The 12,794-nt window shown below is 44.2% G+C and overlaps 1 protein-coding gene across 3 annotated transcripts in view; it reads right to left on the bottom strand.

The window, feature by feature from the left end:
* The window catches only part of ERBB4 (erb-b2 receptor tyrosine kinase 4), a 1,059,049-nt gene that overhangs the window by 38,812 nt on the left and 1,007,443 nt on the right, over positions 1–12,794 (bottom strand). For all 3 annotated transcript variants that reach the window (XM_088474081.1, XM_088474078.1, XM_088474079.1), the window contains 2 exons: positions 12,195–12,292; positions 15–185 (listed from right to left, as the gene is read on the bottom strand). In XM_088474081.1, coding sequence (XP_088330207.1) covers positions 15–185; positions 12,195–12,292 — 269 coding nt within the window. The remainder of the gene's footprint in view (positions 1–14; positions 186–12,194; positions 12,293–12,794) is intronic.

The following is a 12,794-nucleotide window of genomic DNA, read 5'->3' as shown; positions in this document are numbered from 1 at the left end:
GTGCAGCCACTTACTCTATTAGAGTCGATTCTTGTCCTAGAGGTATAGATTGGAGGCGGGATGTTGAAGGCCTGGGGGACGAGATATTCCTCTGCATCTATCATATCTTCCAGATCTTCATCATCCAGGAGGTTTTGGAAGAACTTGCTGTGATTAGGACTTGGGAGCTTCATCCGATCATCACCCTGGGGACAAAAGAAGTCAGGTTTAAGGTAAATCGTGACTACCGATCTATAAATGATCTATTACTATTCATATAACATCTATCTATGTACCTACTATAATCTATATTTCACTATCTATCTATTCTGCTTGCGGAGCTAGGTAAGGTGATAATGAAAAGCCCACAACATTAAATATTTCCTATTTGACTACATCAATTTTTATAAACTAAATTTAGAAACATTTAGCAATAAAAATATATGAAATATCTAGGAATATATTTTTCTGTGGATGCCTCAGTTCTATAACAGATCAATTACTATGAAGCCAGCAGCAGTTGCCTAGCAACAGCCCTAGTGCCTTCCGTGACCTTCTGACATTACCCAATATTGAGGATTAACAGAGAACAGTTTGTGATTTTCTTAAGCCATTCAGCATGTAGATTTATTTGCAGCAACCTCTTTTTAGGTCTAAACCTCTACCAAAGAACCAGACAATAGACCTGTCCTTGAACTTTCTCAGAGACCAGAACCTTCTTGATCGCAAACTCTTGGTAAGTGTCTAAAATGTCTGGAGATGACTTAGCTGCAGATCTGGAACCAAACACTCTGGAATAGTATAGTGATTTGAACAATGAGCAATGAAAGGTCCTAGGATTCTTTAAAGACTAGGAGGGAGATGTATCAAGTTGTGGAGAGAGATAAAGTTAAAAATTTGCCCAAAGCAACAGAACAGCTTTTGACTGACATTTATCTAGTACAGTATTTGTAATGACAGTTAGAAGCTGATTGGATACTTTGGGCAACTACTCCACTTTATATCTCTCCAAAACCCCATGAGGCAAATCCAGCTGGTTCAATTTTGTGATAATCTTTATATTTCAGCCCACATTTAACAGACAGTTGCATCACTCTAGTATTACAGGTAGACAGACACACTTTATTCCCAACTCTGAAGTTCTAAGTCCTCTGGAGCCTATCGAAGAAAATTTGCCGTTATGTAAGCAGCCGGGCATCGCCGCAATGCCCGATAGTATATCATGTTGAATTTAATTCCTCCCCTAAGAGCAAAATCTGTGGTACTTCCACAGGAACTTGTTTTGAATTTAACCTATTGGCAATCTAAATTTTCTGAAGGTGGTCAAGTAAGCACTGCGATCATAAACTTGGCTCCCTCCAGCTAATGTCTCAATTTTTCGAATGTCCATTACAGTTCATCTCCATGGAAGAAAACTTTTGTGTCTACAACATTTCCCAAAAAGTCCCCGATAACATAATTTATAAGTTCTTGATAGACAGCAAGTTCAACCCAAATGGCAACACCAGGTACTCATAATGATAAGCATGAGCTTCTTCTCTCATCACCAACGTAGATTCACACTAAGTTGTAAGCTCCTTTCAGGTCAATCTTAGTGAAGATGGTTGAGCCATTTATTTGGTTAAATGATTTCGGGATCCGGGAGCTTTCTGGAGTGATTCTGGAAGCCTTCTTCAAATGGTGGTAATTTTAAGAGACCAAGGTCCATTGCTAGGCTGCTGCTGCTCTTCTGGTTTCTTGTTCATTGCTAGATGACTGCAGACACGCTTCTAGTCTTCTCCAAATAGTCTCTGCTTTGTTCAATGATTATGTGATGACTAAAATCAGATTGCTTTAACAAAGAACTACTGACTTGTGCAGGCCTAGAATCCTCTTCCTAAGATGAAACACGCAGAGATAATTTCTTAGTAACCTACATAAGTGCCTGGAACTCATGAGCCAGCATTTGCAGAGTAGTAGTTTACGTGGTATTGGTATGGATGCGTCAGGTGCTGAATACAGACAGACTGGATACAGGGCTGACAGTGATACATTGTGAAGTCCAGGTAGCAGTCGAAATTCATTCAGGACAGGTGGCGGGCTGAAGCACAGTCTTATAAACAATCCAAGGTCAAGGACAGGCAGCAGGTAAAAAGACATCCAGTAACAGGCGAAAGTCACGGCAGGCTGTTGGCAAGAGCAAAATCCAGTTAACAAGCCACATTCAGGGCAGGTAGCAAGCAAGAGCAAAGTCCAATTAACAAGCCAAGGCCAGGAGACAGAAGGCAATCCGGGTCACAAAAAAGGAGTACTCACAGGAATGCGGATTTAGCACTCTGGGTCAGCAGAAACTATAGCCAGCACAGGTTCACAGAAGAGGAAGCCTTAAAAATCCTGGTGAACCAATAGGAAAAGTTCAGGAGATCCAGTCCATGAAACACATCATCACTGAACAAAGCAGTGGCACTTGTAAACGGTTCTCTACAAGAGATGTAAAGTGGTGACTGCTGTTGCCTGGCAATGGACACAAGCCAGGAGAGGAGCAGCCGCAGTGCTTGCACCGATTTATTATACTCACCTCTCCGGAGACCCACGTCAGCACTGCACAAATCACTGGGAAAATGACATGGTGGCCAATTGCCCACAGATTTGCACTTGCGCATTAGTGTAATCAATGGCAACATGGCATGCGCCAGAATCCTGACGTGGTCACAATCCCGGTGCCGGCATCCCAACTTCCGAGATACCGAAAGTTAGGTTTAGGAGTTATGGTTAGGTATTAGGTGGAGGGTTGGGGTCAGGCATTAAGAGGGGAGGGTTAGGTTTATGGTGCAGGGAGGTTAGGTTTGGGCACTAGTGGGGGGGGGGTTAGGGTCAGGCACCGGGAAGGGAGGGTTAGGGTAGGGAGAGGGTTAGCATACCGATCAACAAGTGTCAGTATGCTAACCCTATTGTGATGCCAGCATCTGGATTTTTATCCTGTACCCAACCCATATCTATCTATCTATCTCATAACTATCTATCTATCTATTTATCTATCTATCTATCTATGTCTCATATATATCTACAGTATATCTATTCTATCTATCTAGTTCATATCTATCTATCTAGCTCATATATATCTATCTCTATCTTTCTCTCTATCAATCTATCTATCTCTCATATCTATCTATGTCTCATATCTATCTGTCTCATAACTATCTACAGTATCTCTCTTATCTATCTATCTATCTATCTATCTATCTATCTATCTATCTATCTATCTCATAACTACTGTATCTCTCATATCCAGGGCTATTTTTCTGGAAAAATAGGTTTAGGAACTGTGGATGGAGCTACTGTGGATGTAGAAAAAAAAAATTAGCTATAGAAAAACTATTTTATATTTATTATATATACTTATATATATATATATATATATATATATATATACACACATACATACAGTCAGGTCCATAAATATTGGGACATTGACAGAATTTTCTGATTTTGACTTCTATTCACCACCACAATGGTTTTGAAATGAAACAAACAAGATGTCCTTTAACTGCAGACTTTCAGATTTAATTTGAGGGTAATTACATCCAAATCGGGTGAACGGTGTAGGAATTACAACAGTTTCAATATGTGCCTCCCACTTTTTAAGGGACCAAAAGTAATGGGACTATCAACTCAAAAGCTATTTCATGGACAGGTGTGAGCTATTCCCTCGTTATTTCATTATCAATTAAGCAGGTACAAGGTCTGGAGTTGATTCTAGGTGTGACATTTGCATTTGGAATCAGTTGCTATCAACTCTCAATATGAGAGCCAAAGAGCTGTCACTGTCAGTGAAGCAAGCCATCATTAGGCTGAGAAATCAAAACAAACCCATCAGAGAGATAGCAAAAACATTAGGTGTGGCCAAATCAACTGTTTGGAAATTCTTAAAAAGAAAGAACGCACCGGAGAGCTCAGCAACAACAAAAGACCCCGAAGACCACGGAAGACATCTGTGGTGGATGGCAAAAGAATTATTTCCCTGGTGAAGAAAAACCCCTTCACAACAGTTGGCCAAATCAAGAACACTCTACAGGAGGTAGATGTATATGTGTCAAAGTCAACAATCAAGAGAAGACTTCACAAGAGTGAATATAGAGGGTTCACCACAAGAGGCAAACCATTGGTGAGCCACAAAAACAGGAAGACCAGATTAGAGTTTGCCAAACAACATCTAAAAAAGCCATTACAGTTCTGGAACAACATCCTATGGACAGATGAGCCAAAGATCAACTTGTACCAGAGTGATGGGAAGAGAAGAGAAGGAAAGGAACTGCTCATGATCCAAAACATACCTCCTCGTCAGTGAAGCATGGTGGTGGTAGTGTCATGGCGTGGGCATGTATGGCTGCCAATGGAACTGGTTCCCTTGTATTTATTGATGATGTGACTGCTGACAAAAGCAGCAGAATGAATTCTGAAGTGTTTCGGTCAATATTATATGCTCATATTCAGTCAAATACTTCAGAACTCATTGGACGGCGCTTCACAGTGCAGATGGACAATGACCCGAAGCATACTGCATAAGCAACCAAAGAGTTTTTTAAGGCTAAAAAGTGGAATGTTTTGCAATGGCCAAGTCAATCCCCTGACCTGAATCCGATTGAGCATGCATTTCACTTGATGAAGACAAAACTGAAGGGAAAATGCCCCAAGAACAAGCAGGAACTGAAGACATTTGCAGTAGAGGCCTGGCAGAGCATCACCAGGGATGAAAGCCAGCGTCTGGTGATGTCTATGCATTCCAGACTTCAGGCTGTAATTGCCTGCAAAAGATTTGCAACAAAGTATTAAAAAGTGAAAGTTAGATTTAGGATTGTTTAGTTTGTCCCATTACTTTTGGCCCCTTAAAAAGTGGGAGGCACATATAGAAACCGTTGTAATTCCTACACCGTTCACCTGATTTGGATGTAATTACCCTCAAATTAAATCTGAAAGTCTGCAGTTAAAGTACATCTTGTTTGTTTCATTTCAAAGCCATTGTGGTGGTGAATAGAGGCCAAAATATGAAAATTCTGTCAATGTCCCAATATTTATGGACCTGACTGTATATACACATATATAGTATTTAGAAAATAAGGCTCTGAAAAGGGCCTTTAAAATAAAACTTATCTTATGGAAAAAATACATTTTGGCCCAGGACAGTTAATGAGAGGTTCAGGAACTAATTTCCTGCTGAAAAATAGCACTGCTCATATCTATCTATCTATCTATCTATCTATCTATCTATCTATCTATCTATCGATCTATCTATCACTAAACACAGGGCTAATAAAAACAATATTATCCCTATAAATATAAGCTTTCAGCCCAGCAGAAATAAAAAGGTTACACCAGTCCATCAGAATGCACCATGGAGCAGGATTAAGTAGCCCCAAGAACACAGTCCTCCAGCGCTGCATAATTTGATTTATTCCAGGGACACATTGAGTGAATCAGAAGAGCTATGCATCAAATGAGACTGTCCACATTACTGCCTCCCTTCTGCTTTATTTCTCCTTTTCTCCCTGTCTACCTCTGTAACTGAATCAATTTCTGGACAGCGTTTGACAGGGTCTGGTGATTCTTTGTGTGAATTTTTGGGACTGTAGCGCTCTGACATGAAACAAGAAGAAGCAGCTGAGCAGTTTCACCTTCAAACTTTGCACAGCCGAGAGGAGAGGATCTCAGAACCTCATTAGCGGTCCTTCTCAGCCGCCATGGATCCTTTGTGGCTTACAGGGAAACTTTCATCAATATGTTATGTAATCATAGTTCTGTATGAATACAGCTCTAGCCAGTGCATAGTGCCTGTCTCCTGTAAAATGTAAACTCTCTATATTTTTTGATTGTTTAAATTGCAGGCAATAGTGGCGAGTTTTGTATTAAACTCACAGCCGACATCCCGACATCAATCCATTGGAATACGTGCTTACGCTACACCTGCCTTGAAACCCATGGGGCTACGTAGAATTGAATGCAGGTACATTGGCGGATCTATTTTATGTGTTTTCGCCCTGAGCATGCTCTAGAACCAAGCATATGTAATTATGGGAAGTGCAGAACTATAAGCCGTTCAGTTACATCCCCACTTGAGACTGAAGATTGTAACTGAGAGGTAAAGGGGTGTTTAAACATAAGTTCACTGAGGACATGCAAACAGGATTTATGGCTTTGCAGAGCTGTGCTGGGCATACATTATGCAATTATCGGTCCGATCAACAAATTTTCGGCGGATCGGGCCAATGATCGCTTCATGTTTGGCCGCTATCGATCAGCAATGATCAGACTGTCAGGCATGAGAAATCTGCCAACATGCCGACTGATCTGATCATTGGTGGGCAGCATCTGGCAGCGAATGCACTGCCGCGGCCGACCGCCCAGCATTTCCCATGTTCCTATATTGTGTGGCCGTCACTTTGATATGTCTGTGTGTCTGGCCGCGATTTCTGATGGGTTCAGACTGTGAGGCAAAATGTCTGATGGTCTGACATATATTTTATGTATGCTTAGCATTGGATGTAAGTAATTATGCCTGATAGATCTTTGCAGCAAGTATAGTTCTGGAGAAAGTAATCACTGATAATGATAACTGGTATCAAACAAATCGTACGGATAGGGAGGTTTCGGCTCTAGAGCTGCCTAACTCTGCAAAAGGACAAAAATTCGCATTTAAATCCATGCGCTCATCGCAGGAGCAGTTACAGACGGCTTCCCTTCGACTCTGCAACAGTCCCAATGTGTGGATGTGAGATTACTAAGGCCCTGATTCAGAGCCGGACGCTCTGACCAGAGCGCTCGCTCTGAATCAGGGCCCTCCTCCATTAAAATGGAGCGTCCTCCTGGACGCTCGTATAGCTGTGGGTCACCACCCACATCATATACGAGCGTCCAACAAGATGGTTGCGATGGTCTTGACCATCGCGACCATCGGACTTGCGAGTGAAACCCTGTGGTCGGGTTTCTCAACCACAAGCCCTGGAGTGATTTTGGCTCTATCAGAGCCAAAATCACTCCCACTGACACCACTAGTGATGTCAGTGGGGCCGGCTTGAGACGGTAGGCATTCCGATGGGAACGCCTCCGTCTGGCAGGCACGCCCCTGGCACGCCCACCAAAGGGGGCGTGCTGTCAATCAACATCGACAGCACGCCCCCTTTGGTGCGAGACCCGGAGCGATGGAAAGTCCTTCGCTCGCCGGGTCTCGCGCATGTGCACGACGGAGCTCCCTCCGTCGTGCGCATGCGCAGTGGGGACCATCGACCCACTTGCGAGCGTACTGCCGCTCGCGAGCGGGTCTGAATGACCCCCTTAGTGCTTAGTGGACTTGGGAAGTGATTTGACTATACTTCAGAAAAACGACAACTGAATGCCTGGGCAATCTGATACAAGCTAGGTACACACTATAAAGCCGCGTATCCACTAGTCGATTAAAATGAACGAATGAACGATAACGATATAGTTCAATCGTTCATTAATCGTGCATGAACCGGGCATGAAAATGTCGGAAACGACCAGCGATGTGCGCTCCCGCTGGTCGTTTCTGACATCAATCATCGCCTGAACATGCCAGTCAATCTGCCGATAACGAAAGATTGACCATGTTCAGGGATGAGGGAGGGTGTCTGCACTGAACGACATATCGTTCAGTGTAGGCAATGCAGGGGAAGAGGAACGACTGTACGATTACAATGTTGTAATCCTACTGTCGTTCCACTATCTGCTAATGGATACGCTCCTTTAGATTATCTCTCCAATCTGGCTGGTTGGAACAAAGGGCCTGATTCAGACCCACTCGCGAGCGGCTGTCTGCTCGCAAGTGGGTCGATGTTATGGACTGAGCATGCGCACGACGGAGGGAGCTCCGTCGTGCGCATGCGCCAGACGCGACGAGCGAAGGAAAGTCCTTCGCTCGTTGTGTCCGATCAAAGGGGGCGTGCTGTCAATGTTGATTGACAGCACGCCCCCTTTGGTGGGCGTGCCGGGGGCGTGCCTCCCTGACGGGGGCGTTCCCACGGGAACGCCTCCCGTCAGAAGCCGGCCCACTGACATCACTAGTGATGTCAGTGGGAGTGATTTTGGCTCTGATAGAGCCAAAATCACTCCGGAGCTTGCGGTTGAAAACCTCAACCGCAGGCTCCGGCTCGCAAATTCGATGGTCGCGATGGTCTCGACCATCGCGACCATCACAATGCACGCTCGTATAGCCTGTGGGTGGTGACCCACAGCTATACGAGCGTCCAGGAGGACGCTCCATGAAAATGGAGCCCGGCCCTCATTCAGAGCGTGCGCTCTGCTCAGAGCGTACGGCTCTGAATGAGGGCCAAAAATCTATTATTAATGTATGAGAGCAAATGACAATCAACCATTTGCCCCCAAAAGCCGGAAAATGGACAAAAACGGTAATTTTGACAAATTGGTTAAATCAAACATATTTAACCAATTTAACAAAACGACTAATTTTGTCTGTTTTCCAGTGTTTGGGAATAAATGGTTGATTGTCATTTGCTCCCATACACTACCAGATGTTCATTCTAACCAGACAGATTGGACTTGGACAGATAATCTTATAGTGTGTATCTAAAGCTGGGCATACACTAGACAATAAATTGTACGATTTGACGATTTTAGACAAATTAGAACAAATCATCCACATCGTCTAGTGTATACGCACTATTGCACACTCCCATGCGTCATTCATCGCAACTTCAGATCTGCCTGCAGTGCAGGGCCAATCTGTAGATATCGCATGCGGTGCAGAGCATATTAATGAAGACGAAACAATACATCGTTCCTTTGTTCATTAAATCTTGCATGGTCCAGGACGAAGATAAATCGCCTCGACCATTGCAAGCGGGCGTCTAGCTTTAGGCAGCTCCTATGAACATTTTTAAAGGAATACTATATGTATCGTTCTACACAGGGGGCCTGATTCAGACCCGGTCGCAAGCGCTGAGCGCTCGCAACCGGGTCGATGGTGGCCTACAGCGCATGTGCACGACAAAGCTGACTCCGTCGTGCGCATGCGTGAGACCCGTCTAGCGACGGGCAAACCGTCGCTCCGGGTCTCGCACCAAAGGGGGCAAGCTGTCGATGTTGAGTGGCAGCTCGCCCCCTTTGGTGGGCGGGCCGGGGGTGGCTGCCCAAACGGAGGCGTTCCCACGAGTGATGTCAGTGGAGAGATTACGGCTCTGTTAGAGCCGAAATCTCTCTGGGGCTTGCGGCCACGAGACCCTACTACAAGGGTCTCGTCGCAAGCCCGATGGTCGCGATGGGTCTTGACCATCGCGACCATCATCATGGCCGCTCGCAATAGCTGTGGGTGGTCACCCACAGCTATGCGTGCGGCCAAGAGGCCGCTCCAAAAAAGAAAAAGCCCGGCCCTGATTCAGAGCGAGCGCTCTGTCAGAGAGACCGGGTCTGAATCAGGCCCAGGGTTCCTACCGTAATTAAATGGTGTTATTCTAAATTAATATACTTTAACCCAGGAATAGTGATACAGGCAATTGAATAGTTTTCAAATATTCATGTCCCCTACAAACCCAACATTTTCACTTTCTTTCTCAGGATATGTAATGAAAAAAAAAACATTTGCATAATCTTGCAACTCCCAGAATTGAATCCTTTAATTATGTTTATTTAAGGAAGTCAATTAAATTCCGGAGCCCTCCTTAAGGACTTGTTCCATGTGCCACCTGCAGTAGGCTGGTGGTGCTATAGTAATTATGTTTTTCTTCTGCAATAGTAGGAGTGTGCCACTGCCATCCTATATGATATCACAGTGTGACATTATCTTCCCCAGCGCACAATGGCAGTAACTCAGAATCAGAGGGACAATGAAGAGATTGTAATTCCCAGTAAGAACATGGTGACTACAATGGAAGAACAGACACAAGTGAGCGAGAATAGGTGCAATGAATTTGGATTATAGTGACATAAGGATACAAATTAAATTGCCTGATAGATATTGCAAGTCGTTTGCACATTCATGAGCCGGCAGATCCAACCACTTCATGGGTTTTGTGTTCTTGTAACATGGGGGCTGATTATATCTATTGTGTTTCCTTACAGCAGGATGGTGAAAATCAGCATAGCTCGTGCCATGATCCAGTCAGTAACTAAATTTGTCTGTATTTTCCCCTTAGCTGCATTATCCATGATTAATTAGTTCAACAACATCTATTTGGTGTAGTCTTTTTGACGAGACACCCTGCACAATATTACTAAACAAAAGAAAAAGGAAACAGTATGTGAGTCACGTCCTGATTATTTTTTAAAAGGACCCTGGACTTGTACTTACTGTAAATTTGCTCTGTTTTCCGATGCGCACGCGTGCCAATTTGCGAAGTGCGCCTCTTACCCTGGCGACTCAGACACATTTTCCTCTTACAGCTCTCTGCGACAAGGGGGCCCGGCCGGAGATTGGCAGAGGAATGGTAGATGCGGACAAAGTACTGTAAAGGCTTGTTGATGTGAAATGTGTCACAAGATGGCTAACTAAGAGGTGAAAATATGTGTGATTGTAGAGGGGTGACTTAACCCCTGGTGTAAGTTGCAAGCCGATGTGGACAACGCCGCAGACGGCATCTGATTTTCCATATGACTATAACACCCATTTCTGCAAACATAGTATAACTGCTGTGTCTGCATTCTAAGGGGTACATTTACTAAGATGGGAGTTCTATTAACAAGTGATGTTGCCCAGAACAACCAATCAGATTCCAGGTATTATCTTCTAGAAGGTGCTAGATAAATGAGAAGTAGAATCTGATTGGTTGCTGTGGCCAACATCACTTCTTACATAGAACTCCCGTCTTAGTAAATTTACCCCTAATAGAGGGTTTATAGTGCACTGAACACCTGTTTTTTGCAGGTTAAGTAAAACCTGATTCCTGCTCAGTTTGAGAAGGAGAAGACCGCTCATATGTTTACTAGCTTTAGTTAAGATTTTATATCTGTCTTGTTTGATTTGTTTTTAAAAGGCTCCAAGAGACTTAGGGGTCTATTTATCAAATAACACTTGCGGGTTATTCCACGAAAACGCTAGTTTCAGGGGATACCAGCAAATATTAAGGATCCCCTGAATGTATGCAGGAGGGACAGCAGAAGGTATCTCCAATATCTGCTTCAGTCCCTACATTTACGACAGCAGCTGCAGTCCCCATAGGTTTCTACGGGGGGCTGCAACGCTGTTGGATTTACCCAGATCCGAATTGGGAGGCAGTCCAGAGCTTAGCCCCGATAGGATAACGCCATCTCTGGCTCAATCTACATTGCCCCCCCCCAGTGACGCATGCGCTGGCTGATGGCCGCACATTGGCGCATTGGCTGTGGGGGACCAAAACCATGAAGTAGTGTGATAGCGTTACGCTATCACCAGGGACATTTCTAGAGAGGAGGGGGCCCATGTGCAGTCTCCGTCATGGGCCCCCTCCTCACAGAGTGGTGCACGGCACATATAGACTCCTGGCACTAGTGTGTGCCCAGAGTCTATAGCACTTGCATAGGTCACCGGGAAAATGGCCACGGTGGCCATTTTCCCTGTACTGCGATTGCGCAAACAATGGCAAAATGGCAGCGGCGGCCATTTTCCAGACGTTTTTTTACAGCGCAGACAGCGGCACTGATGTGGGAGTCCGAAAAGGTAAGTAAAATATGGGTGCAGGGTGTGCGGTGCGGGCCCCCCCTGGACCCAGGGGCCCGTGTGCCCCGCGCACTCTGCACCTATTATAAATACACCCCTGGCTACCACACTGCTTTCAGCTCTTCGCCAGGACGGGCTCTTACCGTAGCCCATCTCCTGGCAAGAGGAATGTAAGTCGGGGGCCCGTGTGCACCGCACTCCCTACACCCATTATAAATACGCCCCTGTAATTTTTGCAACTTATAGAAAACCAGTTATACGTTTGCTATTTTGTTTGCAATAAGCAAAGATGCCTGAACTCGTGAAAGGACTTTAAAATAGTACCAAACAGCAGCATTTAATACTACGTATGTACACACGGTATACGGTTATGATAGCATCTTATATAAGAACTATTCAATATTAACCTAGTTTTATAAAGTACAAAAAAGAAAATCAACAAATAATGTTTTTAATCACTTGGACAATCGGATGCAGGGAAGCACCATAAAACCATATTCTTTGTTACATTCACATACTGTAGATAAGGTCACGTGGCTACAGTATACCTAAGAGTGTACGTATTATGCTGTACCTGTATGACAAGGTATCTTTGGGGGTCTCTCGCCATCCTGGAAAATTCTGCAGCCAGCTCTTTAAATTTCGGGCGACTGTCTGCATCGATCATCCAACCTTGGAGATGGAGGAGAAGCGTTAGAATGATTACCCTCCCCCCTCCGAATAAAGGCAACATTGAGGAGTTGAAGTCAAACACTGACAGATGCTTATAGGAAATATAACTAATCCCAAATAAATGTTATTTAACACATAAACAATTGTAAAATCAATCTGTGATTTGTTCAGTAGAAATAAACACATTAAACAGTGCTCTGGAAGAGGAGAGGAATGACCCTGTTATAGCACAGCTTGATGTTGGGAGAGACATTACTCCGGCTCCCGTCATCATGTGACAGCTCGCTAGCTCGGGGCGACAAGATTGAAGGGAAAGAGGGTCCTCAGCCAATAACAATGGGTTACGGAAACTGAACTGCAATAATAATATGAAAAAAAAACAAAACACTATTTATTCTATACATCCCAGCCTCTATACAGTACATAACTGCTTTCGTTGGGTTTGTACATACCGTACCTGTATTATTAGTATAATTGGTATGCTCACTCAGGATTGGGGAGA

This window comes from Taudactylus pleione, unplaced genomic scaffold, assembly GCF_031769625.1.
Source record: "Taudactylus pleione unplaced genomic scaffold, aTauple2 ptg000147l, whole genome shotgun sequence".
Lineage (NCBI taxonomy): Eukaryota > Metazoa > Chordata > Amphibia > Anura > Myobatrachidae > Taudactylus > Taudactylus pleione.
The sequence above is the reverse complement of the archived record's forward strand: the minus strand, read 5'-3'. Positions and strand labels throughout refer to the sequence as shown.